Here is a 22,061-nt window from a genome sequence, read left to right as displayed (position 1 = left end):
TCTATATCTTAAGTCAATATATACAACTTTCTGGGAGGACAATTTGATACTATTTATCAAAATGTTAAATATTCATATACATACCCACTGATAAAGCCATTTCACTGATACCAATTTACCTTATGCTATATTCACAAAGGCATGTGTACAGGACTAATGCACCACTGTTTATAACTGCAGACTGGAAACAACCTAAATATCCATCAAAGGTGATCTTTCTACCTTGTTTCAACAGAACATATGCAGACATTAAAAATAATGAGCTTGGGCCGGCCCGGTGGCTCAGGCGGTTAGAGCTCCGTGCTCCTAACTCCAAAGGCTGCCGGTTCAATTCCCACATGGGCCAGTGGGCTCTCAACCACAAGGTTGCCAGTTCAAGTCCTCGAGTCCCGCAAGGGATAGTGGGCTCTGCCCCCTGCAACTAAGATTGAACATGGCACCTTGAGCTGAGCTGCCTCCCAGATGGCTCAGTTGTTGGTTGGAGCGCGGGCTCTCAACCACAAGGTTGCCAGTTCAATTCCTGGAGTCCCGCAAGGGATGGTGGATAGTGCCCCCTGCAACTAAAATTGAACACGGCACCTTGAGCTGAGCTGCCGCTGAGCTCCCAGATGGCTCAGTTGGTTGGAGCATGTCCTCTCAACCACAAGGTTGCCGGTTTGACTCCCGCAAGGGATGGTGGGCTGTGCCCCCTACAACTAGCAACGGCAACTGGACCTGGAGCTGAGCTGCGCCCTCCACAACTAAGACTGGAAGGACAACAACTTGAAGCTGAACAGAACCCTCCACAACTAAGATTGAAATGACAACAACTTGACTTGGAAAAAAGTCCTGGAAGCACACACTGTTCCCCAATAAAGTCCTGTTCCCCTTCCCCAATAAAAAATATTAAAAAAAAAAAAAAGTTAGTAAAAAATAAAAAAGGATAATGAGCTTTATCTATATATACAGCAATAGAAAGATATCTAATATATAACAAATGAAAACAGCAAGGTGTTCTATTTTTAAGTTGGATGGTATACTGCTGCTTATTATTCTTAAAACCTTATATATTGATAAAATAATTTATAATTTAAAAATGAACAAAAGCAAGGTGCAGAATGGTGCCTACGGTAAGTTCATATTTTGTAAGTAAAAACAGATAATGTGTATAGATATGCAACTTTTTTTTGGAAAAAAATTTTCTCATGGGGACAACTTATTATTTTATAAGATTATTTATCTTAGTAAACATACGCCAGCATCTTTTTCTTTTTCATCCTCCTTGTCATCTTTGTCTTTTTTCTTCTCTTTAGAACTTTCCCCACTATCTGTTTTCTCTTTGGACTTAGACCTACCAAAAAAGAGAGAAAAAGAAAGACATCATCTATTTGGGCTTGGAAACATTCATTTTAAAATACTTTTATGGACTTACACTTTACGTTTTAGGTAAAAAATAAACTTCTAAGAGTCAACTGCATTTTTATATTCCACTAATAAACACTGTGAAAATATAATGAAAAATTAATGCCATGACACTAATTGCAAATATTAAACATTAGGAAATTCACCTCCAAAAACTGGACACATCCTATAAAAATTACAAAATTTAAAGAGAAGAGGTAAAATGCAACAAATGAAGAAATATACCAAGACGTTAATATTCTACAAGATAATTTCTACATGTAATATTTGAAATCCCAATAGGCTTGTATTGTTGACCCTACTTACGGTTTCTTAGAATTAATAAAATTTAATTTTAATGCAATTAAATGAGTCGATCTTTTTTTCCCCTTAATGATCAGTGCTCTTTAAAGTACCTTAGGAATTCTTCCAGATTTGAAGAAAATAACCAGAGGTAAATAAAATATTCTCTAGTATAAACTTGTAAAAGGTTTACAGTTTCACCATCTAATTTGGTCTTTAATCTGCACGGCAATGGTTTTTGTGCACAGGATGAGACAGGCCGTCTGATTTCATTGTAAGATACCAAATGTCTGTGGCACCATTTGAAAAAACCTTTTCCCACGGATTATAATGTCACCACTGTCTTTTAAGAAATGACCATATATATATATATATATATATATGTATGTGTGTGTGGATCTGTTTCTGGGCTCTCTATGTGGTTCCACTAATCTATTTGTCTATCCCTACATTAAAACCACACTATCTTAATTTCTGTAACTTTATACAAGTGTTGGTAACTTGTTCTTCAAGAGTGTTTATGTCCTTTGCATTTTAAATTTTATAATCACTTTGTCAAACACTTTTCTATTCATGCCTGCTAAGAACTTCTAAACATGAATGTATGTTGAATAAAATAACCATGATTTTTCTCCTTTAATCTTATTAATATAGAGTATTACACAATACTGATTTTCTAATGTTAAACCAATCTTCCATTCCTGGAATAAATCCAACTAGCTCATGACTGTTATCTTTTTTATATGTTGTTGGAGTCAGTATGCTAATCTTTATGTTTAGACTGAATATATATATATATGTATATATTCAGAAAAGTGAATAAACATAAACATGTAAAATACCCAATGGGTATTTTACACTGACCTTGGTAAAACAAAAATAAAATTTATAAAGTAAAATAAACAACCTGGGGAAAATACCCATGACTAACATGAAGACTAGACAGAAAACAGATACAAGTCGATATATCAACAATCCTATGACACCACTTTAAAAACAAAGGCAAAGAACAAATCACTGACAAGAGAAATATAAAGAGTAAACATTTCTAACAGACATAAATAATATCTCAAATAGAAAAGTACATTTAACTTACACAAGCAAAGTTCACCCATCCAGAATAGCCATTCAGCAATGTACACCAAGAGTTAAAGTTATTTGTCAGTCAATGTAAGAAATACTAAAAAGGGGCCAGCCCGGTGGCTCAGGCGGTTAGAGCTCCATGCTCCTAAACACAGAAGGCTGCAGGTTCGATTCCCACATGGGCCAGTGGGCTCTCAACTACAAGGTTGCCAGTTTAATTCCTCGAGTCCCGCAAGGGATGGTGGGAAGAGCCCCCTGCAACTAAGATTGAACACAGCACTTTGAGCTGAGCTGCCACTGAGCTCCCGGATGGCTCAGTTGGTTGGAGTGCGTTCTCTCAACCACAAGGTTACCGGTTCGACTCCCGCATGGGATGGTGGGCTGTGCCCCTGCAACTAGAAAACGGCAACTGGACCTGTAGCTGAGCTGCGCCCTCCACACTAAGACTAAAAGGACAACTTGAAGATGAACGGCACCCTCCACAACTAAGATTGAAAGGACAACAACTTGACTTGGAAAAAATGCCTGGTAGTACACACTGTTCCCCAATAAAGTCCTGTTCCCCTTCCCCAATAAAATCTTAAAAAAAAAAAAAAAAAAATACTAAAAAAATAAATTCAAAGGAAAAAACATAGTTCCTACAGAGATGTTTATAAAATATATTTGTGACCATTAACAAAAGGTATTAAGTAACAGAACAATGCATTATGAGTGTTAAAACTAGCAAAATCTAGTGTTTTCCAATTGAACTGTAAGTTTTAAAATCTATTAAAATAAAATTCAGCCAAGAGTTCATGGTAGAGGCCAAATTCAGTAAATATTTTTAAAGATTTTTTTTTTTTTTTTTTAATAAATGGAAGGAATGGAAGATAGTTCCCACCCTGCGTGGCAGATACACCCAATGGTAACAGTACCTGTTTTCAGCTTTCTTGCTTTTGTTGCCAGGACTCGAGGACCGGGATCGCCGGCCCCGGCTTCTGCTCCTAGAGCGTCTCCTGTCTCGACTTCGAGATCTTCTCCGCTCTCGACTTCTGTCTCTCTCTCTACTTCTGGAACGCCTGAAAGACGGACACTTTTCATAAATTCTATGATCAAGGGGAACTATTTCAGATCATGGTTCTGTTCCATGTTGAAAGAAGCTTCTTACGTTTCACCATTATGAAAGGCAGAGATTTCAATTAACTATCAAATCAGCCAAAGAGGGAACAAATAATACCAATTCTTACCAGCGGTCAATGAAAAAAAAATGAAGATACTAATTTCAAAATGATGTTTATTGAAAAACACAGCAAATGTGTAATGATAGCTATTTTAAATCCACAGCTTATAGTAGAAAATCTAAATTTCAAAGGTAGCCTAAAACTAAGTATGAGCACGGACAAAATGGGGCTGTGGAACGATCAGAGAAGAAGATGAGGAGACAAGAATATCAATCCTGACCCTGCTAACTAGTGGCATGACATAAAGCAGATCAACTCTGGGTCTCAGTATCCTCATCTATAAAACATGGACACTTCATGAGATAATCTCAACATCCTTCTTGCCCTAAAATTTTGTGATTCTATTTTCACACCAAAAAAGTCAAAGAACAAATATTAAAAGAACAATTTCAGTTGTTAAAAGTACTTAACTGAACAGTACGAAACTGTTCCTGGGACCACATAATATGAAATTGAGTAAGTTAGCACTGTCCACGTTGTCAAGGGTCAGTATTTTCCCTGACTACTGTTTTACAATACTTTTGCAATCTCTCCTTCCAATGTTTGAAAAAAATAAAGTCAAAGTTCTTTCTGTGATCAGTTCACAGCAACTGTACAACTTTGACTTCTTTCCTATTTTAATGAGAAACTGTATTAGCAAATTTTTTTGGTGTGGGAGGATAATTTGAAGACTGTTTTTCACCCCCAGAAAGGTTATAGCTGCTTCACTAGTGCAAGAACTAGGTAACCAAGTAAAAGTAAAATAAAAATTAGGGTGTTCTTTGGTTTAAACCTAAAACAGTTCTTTAAAGTAGTTTCAAACAGTAAGCAGGGATTGGAGATGGCTCTGCCCTGTTTCCTTGTCCGCTTCAGTGGCTGCTCTGAACACAGTGGTCAGCTCTCTTGGGACAGAATTAGAATAGAATCCCCCTGGTGGCAATATTACCTTACCTTTTGCTTCTTTTTTTTAACCTATCTCGGGGGGGGGCTTCAAGGGTTCTCTTTGGATTACAGAAAAGACACCCTAAAGTTTCCAAACTTGAAATAATGTTTGAGGGTCTTTGTTCTAGGCAAATCACTTCTGGACCTAATCAAACAAGCTGGAGTTAAAGCAGAGGGACTGCAAAGGGACCACTAAATTCTAGTCCAAACCACACTTTTGAAGAAGCCCAATTTAGCTCAGAAGGCTCAATTTATCATGGGTCCTTTGGAGACTAATATCTTACCTCAGACGCTTCCTGTCTCTTGACCGAGATCTCCTTTTATCCCTGCTACGAGATCTCTCTCTCCTTCTATCTCTGCTTCTAGATCGTCTGTCATCTCCACGTTTACTTCTTTTGTCTGAGGGTGAGCGACTTCTAGATCGACTTCCAGAGCGTCCCCGAGATGCTGACCGCTTCCGATAGTGGCTACAAAATTAAATTAAAGATTAAGCTTGGCAAACAGCTTCTACTATATTTTACTACATTTTTCAAAAATAAATCTCAGCAAACACTTAAAGCACTTTTTAGACATAAACTTTTTTAAATTAAGGGGAATGAACCTTTCTGCTATAGCACATGCAGAGGGGGAAAACCTGTCTTGAAAGGGAAGCAAGGACCGTAAACAAAACAGATCAAGCTCCCGCCTTTGGGCCCAAGTAGCTTGCATTCTGTAAAGGAAGAGATGACAGACAAGTAAAACAATAAATATGCAATATGCTATGTGGCGCTATGGAGAAAACAGATGAGAGTAAAGGAAAGAGAATTCTAAGTAGAAGGCTTGCTATTTTATACTAGAGCAGTAAGGGGAAAAAACTATAGTCCATATTCAATCTAAACATAAAGATTAGCATACCGACCCCAACGACAGATAAAAAAAGTAACACAATCATGAACTAGTCTAGGGGCTCGAACAGGCCGATGGCAGTGCGGAGGCAGAACCCTGCGCCCGTCACCAGCCCAAGTACAGCCACTTCTTCACCAGGGTCCCCCAGCCCCTCCAGTGGAGTCGGGTAGAGCTGGCCGCACGGGGGACTGGGCCAGGCCTGGTCCGGCGGCCCCCTCAACTCCCGCCTCTCCCCCCACTCCAAGGAAGCCGCTGGCCCGTGGCCCGCTCGCCGCGCCGCCTCACCGTGACTCCCGGCCCATGCTGCCGGCCGCGGGAAAGCGGCGCCCTTCCGGACGACACGCAGCAGAAACGTACAACGGAGAGGGCCGTGCTGCCCTCCGCCTCCGTGCTGCCCTCCGCCTGTTGGGCGAGTAGTAGGACTAAGTGGTGGCAGCAGTTGCTGCAGCACTGGCAGCACTGGCAGCAGCGGCAGCAGCGGAAGCAGCGGAAGCAGGGGCAGCAGCAGCAATCCGAGGGCGGCCAACGAAAACAGGACGTGCTGGCGCCGGCGGCAGAAGAAAGGAAAAGGCGCGCCGGAAACTGCTGCCTCCTCATAGCGCCGCCTCTCGGCTGGAGGCCGCCCCGCGCCGGCCGCGCCGAAACGAAGATGCGATGCCGGGGTTTTTCCAGCTCCGCCACTGCAGGCCCTGCACGTCGGTGCGGTGGGGGGCGGTGCCTCACCCTCCGAGGCGCTGGGAGGATCTTTCCTGCAACGTCCACCGAAGGGCCACGTGCATCCCCAGGCTGTCTCAGGACGTGTACTGAAGTCCACCTTAACCTGCGCTAAGTGATGATACAAACATCTCTGGTTACTTTCATTCATCCATTCATTCATTCATTTATATATGTTAGTATGTGTCGAGCATGTGCTAATTCCCAGCAAGCTACCGTCTAGTGGGGGACATAGACATTACTAAAAGCACAAGCAGATGTAATACAACAAGAGTCCACAGTAGGAGGGGTTCAGAAAAGGAGTTCCCTGAGGAAGTGACTTTGAGGGGAGATTTGAAGACTGAGTACTAGTAACTTGGTGGAGAAAAGGAAGAACTGAAAATACATTTGCAAGATTATAATGGTTGTTAACATTACCTGAGCTTGGAAGCTTTAAAAATACAGATGTGTGAGTTCCATCCTGATATTCTGATTTAATTGCTCTAGAGTGCTGCCTGTGCATTGGAAATTTTCAAGCTTCCCAGGTGATTCTGAAATATACTCAAGGTTGAGAACAACTCACCTAGTGGGACATACACTGAAATGTTTAGTTCTAGCAGAAAGCTATAATGGAGTTGGGGAGAGGCTCTCATTTACTTTACGTACCTACATACTTTGACTTTCTTACACCTAAGGATGATAGAAAGGTTCTTGATTCTGACAGTCGTTGCCTGGATCTATATATATTGTCAAAATGCATTGAACTGTTTACTTTAAAATGGTGTGTTTTACTCTATGTAAAATTTAAGCTTTGCGCAGTGGCAGTATCGTAGCCAATGAGGTTTATCCGAGGCGCAATTATTACTAATTAAAATTTACCTCAATACCTTTGACTTTTAGAAAAATGAAACCAAGAAGTTAAGACTCCAAGATGAGTTCCTGCTCTTCCTCTGTGGCAGCCTGTGGCAGTAATGCCATCTATGCTGCAAGTAAGGAAGGCTTCAGCTATTATGTGACAGAATGGACACCCGTGAGGGTCAGGTATCTGAGCCACTGTAAATTGCTTGTTTGTAGGCTAAAGATAAGGCATGTGGGTTTCAGTCTAAAAGAAATAAGAAACCACTAGTGACAAGCAGTGGAGATACTGAAAGGTGGTCAGATTCTAGATCTATTCCAGAGGTATCTCTCCAAACACTAATTATTAAATTGGATGTGAACTGTGAGGGAAAGGGAGGAATAAAGATGACTCCCCGGTTTTGAACATTAACTACTGTGGATTGTGCTGAATTTGTAGAGATGAGAAATGCGTGGGAGCCAGATTTGAAGGGGGAAGGAGAGAAAACCAGTGGTTTTGTATCCGTGATGTAATGTTTGAGACGCCTACTAGATATCCAGGAGATAAAGGCTACATGAGGGGATATATGAGTCTGGAGTTCAAGGGAGAAATAAAGGTTGGAGAGACAAGGGTCATAGCATTTTACAGAATGTATAATAATACAAGGTATTTGAAGCCATGGAACTGGATGAGGCCATGCCGGTTAGTTACAGCTGGAACAGATTTTAAAATCACTTATCTTGAAGTGAAAAAAACTGAGACTCGGGAAACAAATTTAATCCTAGATCACTAATCTTTTTGGAATCTATGCTGGAACCAGAACCCAGGCATCTGATAGGCTGCCCAGGGCCAAGATACATTGTTTCTAACTCCCCTTTAAGAGAAAACATTGAAGTGACAATTCAGACTGGCTTTTTATATCTATAATATATTTATGGTAAGTTCACAGTACTTCTATGTCCTGGAAAAAGCAGCTTTTCTCTATTAGCACAAGGGAAAGAAGTACAGGCATACCTCGTTTTACTGCGTTTTGCTCCACTGTGCTTCATAGATAATGCGTTTTACAAATTGAAGGTTTGTAGCAACCCTGTGTCAAGCAAATCTATCAGCACCATTTTTCCACCAGGCTCAGGTGATGATTCGGTTTTTTTACTATATTATTTAATTAAGGTATGTACTTTTTTTTAGACATAATGCTACTGCACACTTAATAGACTACAGTGTAGTGTAAACATAACTTTTATGTGCAGTGAGAAACTGAAAAATTGTGACTTGCTTTCTGGATATTCACTTTACTGGTGTGGTCTGGAACTGAATGTGCAGTATCTGAGATATGCCTGTAATTATACCACTGTGTCTCTAATGCATCACTTTTAGCAAACTGTCCTGGCTTCCAAAGCAGATTTTGACTCTAATTAACCCAGTTCTGAGTATCTCATAACTCTCTTGCTGTTTTTAGTACCAACTGTGATGCACACATGTCCATTTAGACAACTAATTAGACAAAAAAATAGCTACTAATCACAGATGTCTCCTCTCAACAACCATCCTCATCCATCTAGTTTTGACCCATATACATTTAAAGTCCCCGAAATTTCCAAATAAAAAATTCTTTTTAATTATTCCAAACAGTAAGAAACTTCCATTTCTGTTTGTTATTATTCAACACACTTAAAGTGGCACTGATAGACAAGGTATCTTACAGCTCCTCTTTGAAATAAATTTGATAATGATCTCCAATTACTAAAACTCTGCATGTGTCAACTGGATAAATGGGGTCTTTTTCCTTTTTTATTTTTTTAAGAAACAAAAGAAGTAAACATATGCCATTGAAGACCACTAGTGTCTTTCCAGGGATTGGGGGGAAGAGTGACCAATCCAAGAATGCTTTCCAATCCTCTAGATACTATGGAATCAGGAAAAATATGTGCTTGTAATCCTATCCTAAGTCAGAGGACTAAACTTAAATTATTATACTTATTATTCTGCTCTAAAATAGACTTTGTGAGTAATAAAAAAGGATGTTTTTAATACAAGGATTAATGAAATAGACCATACAAAAATCTGTAAGGAAATATAATACCTTTTATATTTTTTACTCTCTTAAGAAGATAAACCTTCAAAAAATGAGTGTTACCAAGTTAATTAAAAGGATATTTATGCTATTGGATTGCATACCTCAGTCAATTCTTTAAATCCCATTTTTATATCTAATCATTCTAGTCTAGTTTGTTTTTTAAAAAAATACTTCTAAAAACTGAAAACTCAAAAGTGGAAATTTCCAACTCTAAGATTGGTAATAAAATTTTTCATAAATAAAGATTTCAAGCTGATGTAGAATAATATTGAATGTCAGACACACACACACACACACACACACACATATAGTCACAGGATGTAAAGTACAGCATAGGGAATATAGTCAATGGTATAGTATCAGCTATATATGATGTCAGAAGGATAATAGACCAGAGGGGGGATATCATTTTGTAAGAGGTATAAATGTCTAATCATTATGTTGTTTTGTACACCTGAAACTAATAAAAAAACTAAAGATTTCATAAATACTTTCTCATTTCTTCCACTAAAATATTTGCACTGGAGTAAAACTTAAGATACTGATTCAACAAGAAATGATAAAATTGGCTACCTTATTCAGCCCTTGTTTAAGTTAAAAAATGCAGACTTAACATTACACAATTTAGTTTCTTTCATTTTATTTTTAAGATGGCTCCATTTCTTAGGACAGAACAACACAAATATAAGATGCAGTCCCCAAATACAAGGGTCTGGCTGAGATCTGTTCATCTGCTCCCCTAAAAGCACTAGCTCAGCCACCAAAAGAGTTACAAATCTGAGAAGTTAGGGAAAAGTATAGACTAGGGATTCTAATTAAACCAAAAAAAATCAGTTAATGACATTGGTACTCTATTCTTCCCATCAGTATTAATATAAACTCAACCCTTTTAAATCAGGGAACCTGTGATTCCATTCCTAATCAGTAGTTTTACAACCCCTATAAAGTAAAAGAATTACAAAAAGGTGTAAACTGATTTTCCTCCTTTAGAGATACTGTAATATAGAAATTGTTTTTTTGTAAGCTTCTCCTTCAGAGTTCTGCAGGCTTCATGGTACTTCAGAGCCCCAATAATCAAGCAATTCATGACAAAAGATAAAAGTGAAAAAGTAGACACAGAGATCTGTGAAAACTTCGCCCATTTTGCTGTAGGTATCCATTGATCGATTTATCACTTCGGCAGGAATTCCAGATAACAGAAGTGCAGCTGTTAGTACTGTTGTCTTTATCTTCTTTTCACCCTGTACAGAGAAGGACAAATAAATTTCACAGCTTTCCAAAGACTACGTAAGCTCTAAAAAAACATTATCAGTCCTGCCATTTTTGCCTAACTGATTTCAAAACCGTTAATGATGTTTCAAAACATCAATGAATAATAGTAACAAACATTCATTGAGTATATATGTAAAACAGCAAACTGCTAAGCAGTAGGGAAAAAAGACACCATTTTTGCTATCAAAAATTTTTTTAAAAGTCTTAGAGGCAAGACATAAAACAACAATTTAATATATGTTCAACAGCATAGGAAAAAAAAACAGGAAAAACATTACCAGACAGAATATAAATAACTGCTACACGAATGACATGGATAATATGCAGCAAAGTGGTTCAAAGGAGAAAGAAATTACCCCAGGGTTTCATGTAGAAATAAAGCACAGGGAAGAATTTTAGGAGAAAGTGGAATTAAAAACAGGCCTTCAAGAATGAGCAAGATTTAGATGGGCAGAAGTATGAGGAGAAATCTTATTGTAAGTTAAGGCTCATGACAACAACGTCAGAAGAGTGATAGGTGTACTAGAGGAAAGTGTGTAATTTGTAACAGAATCATAGGAACATTCTGTAGAACCCTAACTGCCAGTGCAAAGCAATTCACACTTGATTACACATGCAATAGGATATCATTTAACATTTATTTCTTAACATAATTCTCTAGTATTATTTTTTAAGAGATTCAAAGCTGAATTTTTATTTAATTTACTTAGTTGGTGTCACCAAATCGAGTCACATGGTTCAAAAATTTCTTAAACATAAAAATCTATAGTTACCCAAGAAAAATCAAAGCCTATGTCCACAAAAAAATTCATACAAGAAAGTTATGAACTGCTTTAGTCATAATAACCCAAAATTGAAAACAACCAAGATGTGTCTATCAACAGATTAGGTACATAAATGGATATATTCACACCATGGAATATTACTCCACAAAAAAAAAAAAAGAGAAGGGAATAAATTACTAATACACTCAACACCATGGATGATTATCAAAAATACTACTCAGAATAAAAGAAGCCTTGCACAAAAATGCATGTATAGGAATGATTCCATTTACATGAAGTACTAAAACAGGAAAAACTAATCTACAGTAGGAAAAAGAAAATCTGTCCTTCAGAGTGTAGAGGCTGGGCTTTCTGTAAAGGGCATGATGAAACTTCCCTGACAGTAATGTTCTAAACCTTGAAAGGATTTGGGTTTCTCAGGTTGTCAAAACTCATTAAATGGTATACTAAAGACTTGAGCAATTCACTATATGAAAATTTTACCATAAAGAAAAGAAAAAGAACCATAAACAAACATTGCATTGTAGTTAATGATATGTAAGCTGAAACGTGCAGGGGTATAGTATTGATATCTACCTCTACAACATACGTACTTTGAAATGCATCAAGAAAAAATTGTATTGAAAATTCATAGAAAATTGGATACATGATAAATACAATGAAATATCAATTATAGAATCTAGGTGGTAAGTATAAATGGGTATTCACTGCACAATTCCTTCAACTTTTCTGCGTGTTTAAAACCTGTTGAGGGTGGCTGGTTAGCTCAGTTGGTTTAGAGTGTGGTGCTGATAACAAAAAGGTTGCCAGTTTGATCCCTGCATGGGCCACTGTGAGCTGCACCCTCAATCAAAAATAAAAAAATAATAAAGTAAAAAAAAAAAAAAAACTGTTGAAACAAAATGTTTTGTTGAGAGAAAAGTATACAGCAGTCTCCCTTCTTTCTCTGTCTCCCATTCACCTCGTAACCCATATACACTCCTATCACAAACAACCAGTTAATAGTTTCATGTATTATTCTTCCAGAGTTTCTCTACACATAGATAAGCAAAATCAAACGTTATTTTCCTCCTTTTCACAAAAAAAAGGGAGTATACCATATAGATCCTATTCTGTATTTTGATATTTTTCTCTTAATATTTCTAGGCAAGCTTACCATTCTCAGTACATGGACAGCTTCATCATTTTGTTTTTATTAAAATGGATCTGCCATAACTTTTTTAACTAGCCATTTTTTAGTAGACATTTAGGTTGTTTCCAAACTTGCTACTGCAAAACTATAATCAGTATTTCAAGGGCAAATTTCTGAACAAATGTTTTTATTAAAATTACACTTTTGGGAGTGGGTCAATAAGTACACATCGGCATCATAAAAAAATTAATTAAAAATAACATTTCTTTTTTTACTTTCACAGTGTGTATTTGACCTCCCCAAAATATAAATGTTTCAAATACATTAAAAACACACATGAGGTCTATCAGTGCATTACAAATCACTAAGCAAATAGCCAAGTAGCTTTTTCTCAGCAAAAAACTCACATAAAACTCAATTACACAAGTAAGGTTATCTTTTATGTCAGCAAAGCCAAGTCCCATAAAACTGTGTATCTATCTGTAGTCAACCAGGCCAGGTAAACACTGATATTCCTCATGATTCTGTTCTGCAATTTGGCCAAATATTTCTTGTAAATATCAGGTCCTCAGCATTAAAGATAAAGCGCATTTTTATTAAGTGTCCACTAAGGAGCACAGTAAGATCATTGAACCCACTTTTAAATTAATTTCCTTTAGCATAAACAAAATGTGTTACTAAATTTTTACTAAGTAATTAAATCGAACACTTTTATACAAGTACTATTCAAATTCTGTCTTGAAGTTTTTCCCCTAATCCATGGTGGACCAACATTTTTGTAAAATATGACAAAAATATAATGGCAATGTCAAATTGCTATGAAAGTTTCTAATTACTCACTTTCTGAACTTACTACAAACAGAACAAATAGTTTGAAGATCAGCACTGGTGGCCAATCACACGTTGAGTAGCACTAATTCAGACTGTAAGTATGACCAATTTTTTAAAAGTTCTTAAGATTATCTAGTCATTAATGAATCTGCATCACCATAATTTAGAAAAAAATTTCATTTACCTTGGGAAAATACTTGTATAGTCCCATGTATGCAAGTTGTAAAGTAAGAAATGGAGCAAATATGGACTGTGAAGATAGAAGATACAATTACATATTTCCAACAGAATTATTCAAATCCAATAAATCAAACTAATAGCAGCTATAAATTCCAAGCAAAAATTCTGTAATAAAATATTTAATTTTAGCAGCTGAAAGCAGACTTGTTTCTGCAGAAGGGTGGAGAAAATAAAGGGATTTGATTCCTTATCATAAATCATGTTTCTCAAGTCAAGTCACATTCTTTAATGTCCCCAAAAATATCTTATCTCATAAAAACTTATATTTTAAATGACAAAGTATTCAATGGTGATAGATGTATAATACATCATACGGTAACATCTTTCTTATCTAGAGGTAATTAACTGGCAATTTCAAAGCACACATAAAAAGCCCAGTATTCAAAACAGATGCCATACATTCCTCAGACTTTGGGACAAGAAATTAACTTATAAAACTACATCTCTGGCCCTCAAATGACAAGCTACTCTTGTCATAAAACAGCTTGGTTTTCTGGCTTCTCACATAACAAAATAGAAAAGATCAAAACAATACTTAATTTATATTTATTTCTAAAATTAAAAATATTATGGAGTGAAGGAGCAAACATTACTAGATGGAAACATAGTGAGAGCAATGAGAAATAACAATTTAAAGTCTGAGAACAGAGAAAACCAGAAAGCCAAAATACCCTCACACAAATATGAGGCACAAAAATAGGACTTTATGAAAGCACAGAGTAGCTACACATCTCACTGAATTTTGAAAGCTATAATGACAAATTATCATCGGGGGAAAAAATCAAATTTATTCAACAGATTCTCTTTAAGAAAAGATTTGCATAAAATAGTTTAAAAACATTTTTGAGTAATAATATAAACTTTACTTATCTAGAAATTTACTTATGTGCCTACCACTCAACAGGTATTCTTAAAATTATTTTGAGAAAATGGAAATATCTCAAAAAGCAAGACACTTGCTTTTCTTCATTCCTCCACATACTGTAAAATAAAACCAGTAAATCCCAACTTTCAATTAACAGCCATTGGCATGTGAAGGTACAGTAAAAATAGACTACATTTTTATGATGCTACTACAACATTATAAAATGGTGAAATGCCTTCCCAACCATAAAAATATTATATCATGTTCAAAACCATAGAAACTGCATTTTAATGTTTAAAAATATTTGAAAAGTGGCAATTAACATATATGTAGGTACTTTACCCTTTGGTTTTGGAATCAAACTGCCTGGGTTTAATCCCAGCTATCATTTTGTAGGTGACCTTGGGCATATGATTTAACCTCTCTGAGTCTTCATTGCCTCATCTATAAAACACAGATTAAAATGATACCTAGTTCATAAGGATGAGGTTAAATGAATCAATATATGTAAAACACTTAGAATGGGACCTACATGTAGAAAGTGTTTAACAACTATTATTAGGCTCTGTATTTAATCAGAATACCTCATTCTATAACTAAGGTGAATAGCAGTTTATAATACATCTCAAAATAGCCCGGTGAATCTGGTAAATACTAATATTGGCAATGAATTCTATGGATTAAAAACACTCATTATTATCACCAATTTGCATTTTTCATTATGTTTCTTACCAAGTATTTGCAAACAAAAGCTCTGACTCCAAAGGCAAGAAGAGCACATCCCACCAATCTGAATATTCGGAAAGAATCAAATTCTTCTGTTGTATTTCCATCCTCTTGATTGGGTTTTTCACTAATCAGTTGTTTCCTTAGCTTCATTGCTTCTTCAAATCTGGAAAGGTACTGTTCTAGGCCATGGCGAGAACCTCTCTGGACAGTGTCTGCTGGCAGGTTCCCTCTGTTCCGCTGCCGGAGCTCAAGGCTTACATCATTACTGCACTCCGGTGGTTTAATGAAAGAGTCCAATTTGTCTCCCAGCTCAGTCCCCTTTCCCTCGGCCATACCACTCTGCTGGTCAGCTGTTCCTGCACTGACCGAATCACCCAGCACCACTCGCTTTGAAACTGAAGGAATGGTGAGGGAGTTCAGTTTATCACTGTCCTGCTGCTCTGATTTTGTTTGACTTTCTTCTTCTGAGAAAAGAAATTCAGAAGCCTTATGTATTACATACTGGCAAACACCTTTCATATTAATATAAAAAAATATGCCACTGAGCTAGAATTTTGAATCTAAATTAATACTGATTCTACATAAAACATAAACTAGTTCCTTCCTCTACACCCTAAAAACACATCACCCAAAAAGAGTATTCCTACAGAATATATAATCCAAACTTTGGGGGTAGAAGATAAGACTACTAGACAAATTGGGAAAGAGAGTTAGACATGGTTGAACAAGCCATAAAGCCCAAGTTTTTATGGATAATACATCCATCCCCACAGTATGGTTGTATTGCCTGCTGTAGCTTCTTTGGTTAAAAACGGAAAATTATTAAAGCTTTCCAACATCTGTATTTTAATATTTAATATCTATATTTTAATATTTCTGAGTCCAGAGTGCTGTCAGCATAGGGTGTGGCATATCCTACAGCTACTGTTTACGTAATCCTCCTACTGTAGTCAGGGAGCCATTAGTAGGGACTTACGTAGTTTTAGGATGCTGTCCTGCATTAAAACAAAACCAAACCTTAATGCCATAAAATTTTCAAAGCAAAAAAAAAAAAAAAAACCACAAAATATGGAATGCACCTCAAAAAAGATAACAAATGCTTTCTTTGGGAAAGAATAAATATTCTATTAATCACTGAAGGAAGAAATGCGTCTTCTAACTATGGTTCTAGGAGAATTTCACATAGTGCTCTTACCTGTTTTAAGCAGTTTTCAGTTGCAAACCTGTGAACTGTCTTTAAGTTCAGAACCATATATCTAAAGCCCCATGGAACATAAGTCACAAAGATCTAAGGAGCTTGCAACCAATGATTACAGGCCAGTTACTAAAGGCAACACTCAAAAGAAACTTAAAGAACATTAGCACATACTACGTGTTCAAAAAATATTCACATAAAAAAAAATTTAAAGACACTCACTCTACATGTCACTGGGGAGAAATGAGGAACTCCCGTTAGGGTTAAATGCAGTTCCTGACATCAATCACATCAATCTCTGCACACTAGGAGAGAAGACCTTCCCACTTGTTGGGTCTATAAAGAACGGTCGCTCCAATTTTTTTTGCCTGTTTTAGAAGGCCTGAAGATGACATTGCTGAGGGCACTGAACAGTCACTAGGATATGACTGTAAGAGTCCCTGGTCCATGTAGGAAGGACTAGGGGGCAGTTTAGTAAAGACATGCAGGCCGAAAGAGTTATAGCAAAAAGTAAGAGAAGACAGATATTAGAAAAGGCACGGGAAGGGAAAGCACTTGGAACAGAAAGGAAAACAATCTTCCTGAGAGGCACAATAGGGAGAACAGCCGGCCTGGGGATAAAACGTGCGCCCTTTAAGAGAGGCGAAGTGGTGGGGAAGGATGAAACGGTCGTCTTAGTAAACTGGGCAGAAGGCACCAAGGCAGGGGGGCTCTGGAGCGAGGGCATCGCAGCCCGCGGCGGAGGTAGGACAACCTCTGCGCGAAGCCTCCGGAAAACTGAGGAGAGCAACGAGAAACGCCCGGGGGTTAAGTGAGAACTTGGAACATCACCTAGGAATCGGGGACAGAGTGGGGCGGAGGATCAGGGAGCAGGGCTTTGTCAAAAAGATCAGTGGGGTGGAGGGAAAGAAAGAATGATCCTGAAGACTGAAAGGGGTGTGCGGGACACTGAGGGGAAACAGGTTCTCACCAGCGCTGCTCCCGGGCCTGTGAAAGCCCATGATTCGGTTGATGCGCTGTTCAGAGTTCATGAGCAGCTTTCTCCGCCGCAGCTCGGCCCGACGCTGGGAAGCCGACAGGCCTGAGCCCACCGGGGCCGCAGGCCGGTCCCCGCTGTCGGTAGCGACGGTCACCGGCTCCATCTTCCCTTCCACAATCGAGGAGTGACGATGATAGTACAGGTGGCTGCAGCAACAGAGCGGAGGACTTCAGGTCCGACCGCACGGCACGCGTACCCCTCCCCACCGTAGACCCGCCCCCAAGAGCGCGAGGCTGGAGACTGCGGGCTAAGCACGCGCACCGCCTGACGGGACCAAGCGGAGGATTGAGCCGCCATCTTGAATGAGGGCAGAGCGGGATGCCCCAGTTGCTCCTATCTGTGCTGGCCTTTGCCGCTCCTCTCCCCCGCCACCAGGTCGCTCTGCTGTCCACTCGGAGGTGAAGAAAATCGTCATCTAGCCTGACTAGAGGGAAAGGAAGGGGAGTTAGGAGTACTCTCGTCTGAGGATGTTGCCAGGAAGCAAAATGGAGGTTGCGACGGCAGGCACGTCTTCCACTGACCTTCTGCGGCCTCGCTTATAGGCCTCTGGAATACGTAACTCCGGGAGCGACGCTTTAAGGAGCGTGACGTTTGGATTTGTTCTTGATACTGATTCCTCATCCTCTACCGCTCTTCTCCTAAATGTGCATGGTTCTTCCAGGCTTTCTTTACGTCTTTGTTTAAGACTTTCCCGGGGACACCTTCCCAGTCCATTGTATTTAAATTGCCACCCCGTCTCAACACTACCTATTCTCTTTTTTAAGTAATTTTTTAAATGTTTGAATAGCAGTTGACGTACAATATTATATCCGTTTCAGGTGTACAACATAGTTATTAGACATTAATATAAATTATGAAGTGATCACCCCGGTAAGTCTAGCACCTATTCTCTTTATCTGCTTTCCTTTTCTCCTTAACACTTAAAACCGCCTCGCAAGCTAAATGTACTTTTGTTTATTGTCTGTTTCTCACTAGAATGTAAGCTCCGTGAAGACAAGCACTGTGGTTTGTTCAAGGATGTAACGCCCAGAGCAGTGTGAGCGCTAAGCAGGGCCGACATCAATTAGGCAATGTTGAGGACCCACGACGGTCTTAGGAGCCCAAGAAAATGTTTTTAAGTTCTTTAAAAATAAGAACAAAATGTAAGAATAAATAATAATGGATCCAGCCTGGATTACAGTCGTCCTTATGCCAACACAGTCATAATATATAATTTTAAGTATACTTTTGTGGAGGAAAGGACCCATGAAAACAAACTTCCTCGGTCCTATAAATGCAGCCCTGGAGCTCAGTAATGACTAAGTGGATGAGTAAATGAATGAGGAATTGTATCCTCCGTCATCCCTCGCTGACAGGCTACAGAGGTTGAAGCAGCCTCGTGCGCCCCCTGCAATGAAGGCTGCTGCACAATCACACTCAAAATCCGGAAGCAGGTGAAGCCCCTCTTAGAAAGTAATAAAATATTGTATTTAACTGACAGTCACCTAACCTTGTCCCAGACAGAAAAGGAGTTTGAGAAAAAAGTGTACAAAAAGCAAACAAACAACTTACCTTTTGGATTCAACACATAAGGAGCTCAAGTAAAAACACTGAACTTTACCCCTTGATTGAATGAAAGTTAAATCTCAGGGACATGCCCTCGCTAATAATCTTAAAGCATTAGAAGAATTTCCCCTGTATATCTGTACAGATCTACATCTCCTAGGCTCAGACTGTCTTTAAAATATTCTACAATTCAGAACTTGCCCAGACCGCAAAGAATGAAATGGTGAAAACTAAATTTGAATTAAGATCCTTCGGTTTTAAGACCCTTCCTCTTTCCACTACACCATACTCAAACTGCCCCACCCAAAATAAAATGTGGAATTCATCACTGTAAAAAAAATCCTACAATTCAAATAATTGTAAAATAGTAATAAATGTGCAGAACTTGATGAGGTACAATTCTGATGAGTCAAGGCCAAATAATAGTTCCAGGATAAAAGATTTTTTTCACTTGAAATCTATAGAAGCCAAATGAAAATTTTGGTTCTTCAGAGAGATGTATTGATTTAATATGGCTCATTTAGTCAGGTAAGAATTGTCAAGATTTCATATTACATGCTTATTTCTGGGAAACCATTTTCCTGTGGGGTTCCTGCAGTTTAATTAACCTTCCTTGTACTTCTGTGGTGTATGTGATTCTTTGATAAATTATCCGCACGTTTAACAACTCGAATTAATTTCTATCTCTCTCACTATAGTGTTTACAAGGGCAAGCCCGTCCCTTTTTTTTTTTTTTTTTTTTTAATTTTCCACTTTGCCCCAAAGCTAGCACTGAGAGCAGTAGATTAAACTTACCTGAATAGCTGCAGAAAATTTTCTTTCAGAGGACATGTCAAAACTTGGCATTTTCATTGAGTTTTATGTATAATTTTTATTTGATCCTAGCATTAGTTAGGTAGGCTAATATTAATACTTTATTGATAAACTAGATACAAAGCTGAACAGATTGAGTCACAAGTATAAACCTAGAGCTCATTTTCTGGGATTAAAGGTAGGCAGTAAATTCATGCTTGGACCCCTTTCTTCTCTACACAGCAGTAACAATAACAGTTAAAAATATAAAGGATAAAAGTAAATAGCTGGACTCAAAAAGAACAGAAACATCTCAGCAGATCAAAGTACTCAGCAGATACAAAGTATTACAGAGTTGAAGTCTGATGTCTATCCGGCTGCAGGTCCAGAAGCAGGCAATAATAGCACATTCTATGGGTAAGGTGCACTGAAGGTGCTCCACGTGACACAGGGACGAACAGGCTAAACTCACTACCTGAGGTCTGTTCTCCCTCCAGAAATATTTTAAAATCATTTGCCATTGACCCACATAGCCTTGAACTTCAACTTTTTAAGCAGGGAGGCAAAAGAGAGGGCAAACAACTAGACTTTCCCCTGTGGGTGACTGGAATGTTGCTATCCCAAAATCATTGCAGGACAGGAGCTCTGAAACCCCCCATGAGCCTTAGTTTTGGGGAAGGAAATGCAACTGAAAAACCCATAGCTGGGAAGGGCATGGACAGAGTGAGCTAAATGAAAATAAAAATCCACCTACTCAAATGAGCCTACAAATCCAAATTCTAACTAACATGAAGATACACAACATTTAAATTCTGTCAAATTACAAATTGGAATTAATTCCAGAAATAGTTCTTTTTCCCCTTTCTTCCGCCTCCCCCCACTCCAGTTCAAGCTGTTGTTTCTCAGTCTAGTTTTGTAGGACACCGGCCACTCCAGCGGCAGCACTGAGCAGCCCGGGGCAGCTCACGCAAACCTCCGGCTGCTCACAGCAGCCCAGTTCCAGGGAGAGCTGTTGTTCACTCACAATCTTAGCTGTAGAGGTCACAGCTCACTGGCCCATGCAGGAATTGAACTGGCAACCTTGGAGTTAGGAGTACCATGCTCCAACCACCTGTGCCTCCGGGCCAGCCCCAGAAATAATTTTATAAAACAGTTTTAATACATTATTAAACAAACAGGAAGAAATGAATAAAAAATGGATATAAAAAATCAGTCTTGGAAATGACAAATAGTTATGCATGAATAAAATTCAATAGATAAAATTAAACTTCAATCTGCAAATAAATAGTCACAAGAGGAATTAGTGAAAACATACATCAAATAAGAATTTCAAGAGTGAAAAAAGAATAGAGGGAATGACAGAGAAGCAAATATTTTTAAAGAAAATTGCTTTATACGTCATTTATACCTCAACTTAAAAATAAAATTTAATATAGTAAACAACACAAAAGGGAGAAATTAGATTTAGAAGAAACAAAAAAACCTTCTATATTGCTTTAGACTGAATTGTGTCCCCAAATTCATACGCTGAAGTTCTAACCCCTGGAGATAGGGCTTTCAGGAGATAATTAAGGCTAGATAGGTCATAAGGGTGGGGTCCTAATCTGATGTGATTGGTGGCCTTTACAGGAAGAGAGATTACTCTCTCACCACATGCCTGCACCAAGGAAAGCCCACATAGGACATAAGGAGACAGAGGTCCATAATCCACAAAGTGGGCTCTCTCAGAACTTGGAGAAAATAAATTTCTGTCATTAAGCCAAAAAAAATAAATAAAAATAAAAATTTTAAAAATATATAAAGTAGCTGAGAATTTTCCAGAATTGAAGATAGAAAAGGATATTTGGATTAAAGTGTGCTCTGAAAAACATTCAGGATGAACAATAAACTCAGAGTAGTAAAACTATAGATTAAGGATAAAAGAAAAATCTTAAAAGCTAACAGATAATCTTCAAATAAACAATTAGAGGGACAGTAGGCATTTTATCAGTAGTAAAAGGGTCCAGAAGATAATGCAGTAGTATTGTAAACATATTTGGGATAAAAAAACTCGATCTAGAATTTTAAACCTAGCTATCCTTGAGGAGTGAGCATGAAGAATTCAGTTTATAACCTCCCAGAAACTGACTTAGATTTAAATATAAAGTACCTTCAGCAATAGTTTTCCACTGACTACTTGGATGCACAACATAGCACTACTCAGTGATTGGCAAGTTATTCATATCACTTTAAATAACTA

The 22,061-nt window shown here is 38.1% G+C and overlaps 2 protein-coding genes and 1 pseudogene across 3 annotated transcripts in view; 1 reads left to right on the top strand and 2 right to left on the bottom strand.

Annotated features, from left to right (window-relative positions):
- Window positions 1–6,327, bottom strand: part of DDX46 (DEAD-box helicase 46) — a 42,819-nt gene extending 36,492 nt beyond the window's left edge. For both annotated transcript variants that reach the window (XM_019740343.3, XM_019740344.3), the window contains exons 1-4: window positions 6,078–6,327; window positions 5,192–5,374; window positions 3,681–3,824; window positions 1,234–1,330 (exon numbers count right to left, since the gene is read on the bottom strand). In XM_019740343.3, coding sequence (XP_019595902.1) covers window positions 1,234–1,330; window positions 3,681–3,824; window positions 5,192–5,374; window positions 6,078–6,094 — 441 coding nt within the window. In that variant the 5' untranslated portion in view covers window positions 6,095–6,327. The remainder of the gene's footprint in view (window positions 1–1,233; window positions 1,331–3,680; window positions 3,825–5,191; window positions 5,375–6,077) is intronic.
- A 965-nt stretch (window positions 6,328–7,292) lies between these two features.
- LOC141567388 (U4 spliceosomal RNA) lies at window positions 7,293–7,422 on the top strand (annotated as a pseudogene).
- Window positions 7,423–10,020: 2,598 nt separating this feature from the next.
- Window positions 10,021–17,699, bottom strand: CAMLG (calcium modulating ligand). The gene is made up of 4 exons (XM_019740390.3): window positions 17,417–17,699; window positions 15,255–15,715; window positions 13,602–13,667; window positions 10,021–10,638 (listed from the first exon to the last, which is right to left on the bottom strand). Exons 1-4 carry the CDS (start codon window positions 17,586–17,588, stop codon window positions 10,447–10,449), a joined length of 891 nt encoding a protein of 296 aa, XP_019595949.2. The 5' UTR covers window positions 17,589–17,699; the 3' UTR covers window positions 10,021–10,446.
- Window positions 17,700–22,061: the final 4,362 nt, after the last annotated feature.

This window comes from Rhinolophus sinicus, chromosome 5 (assembly GCF_057876585.1).
Source record: "Rhinolophus sinicus isolate RSI-liver-muscle chromosome 5, RSI-T2T, whole genome shotgun sequence".
NCBI classification, from domain to species: Eukaryota; Metazoa; Chordata; class Mammalia; order Chiroptera; family Rhinolophidae; genus Rhinolophus; species Rhinolophus sinicus.
This window is presented reverse-complemented; position numbering and strand designations above follow the sequence as displayed.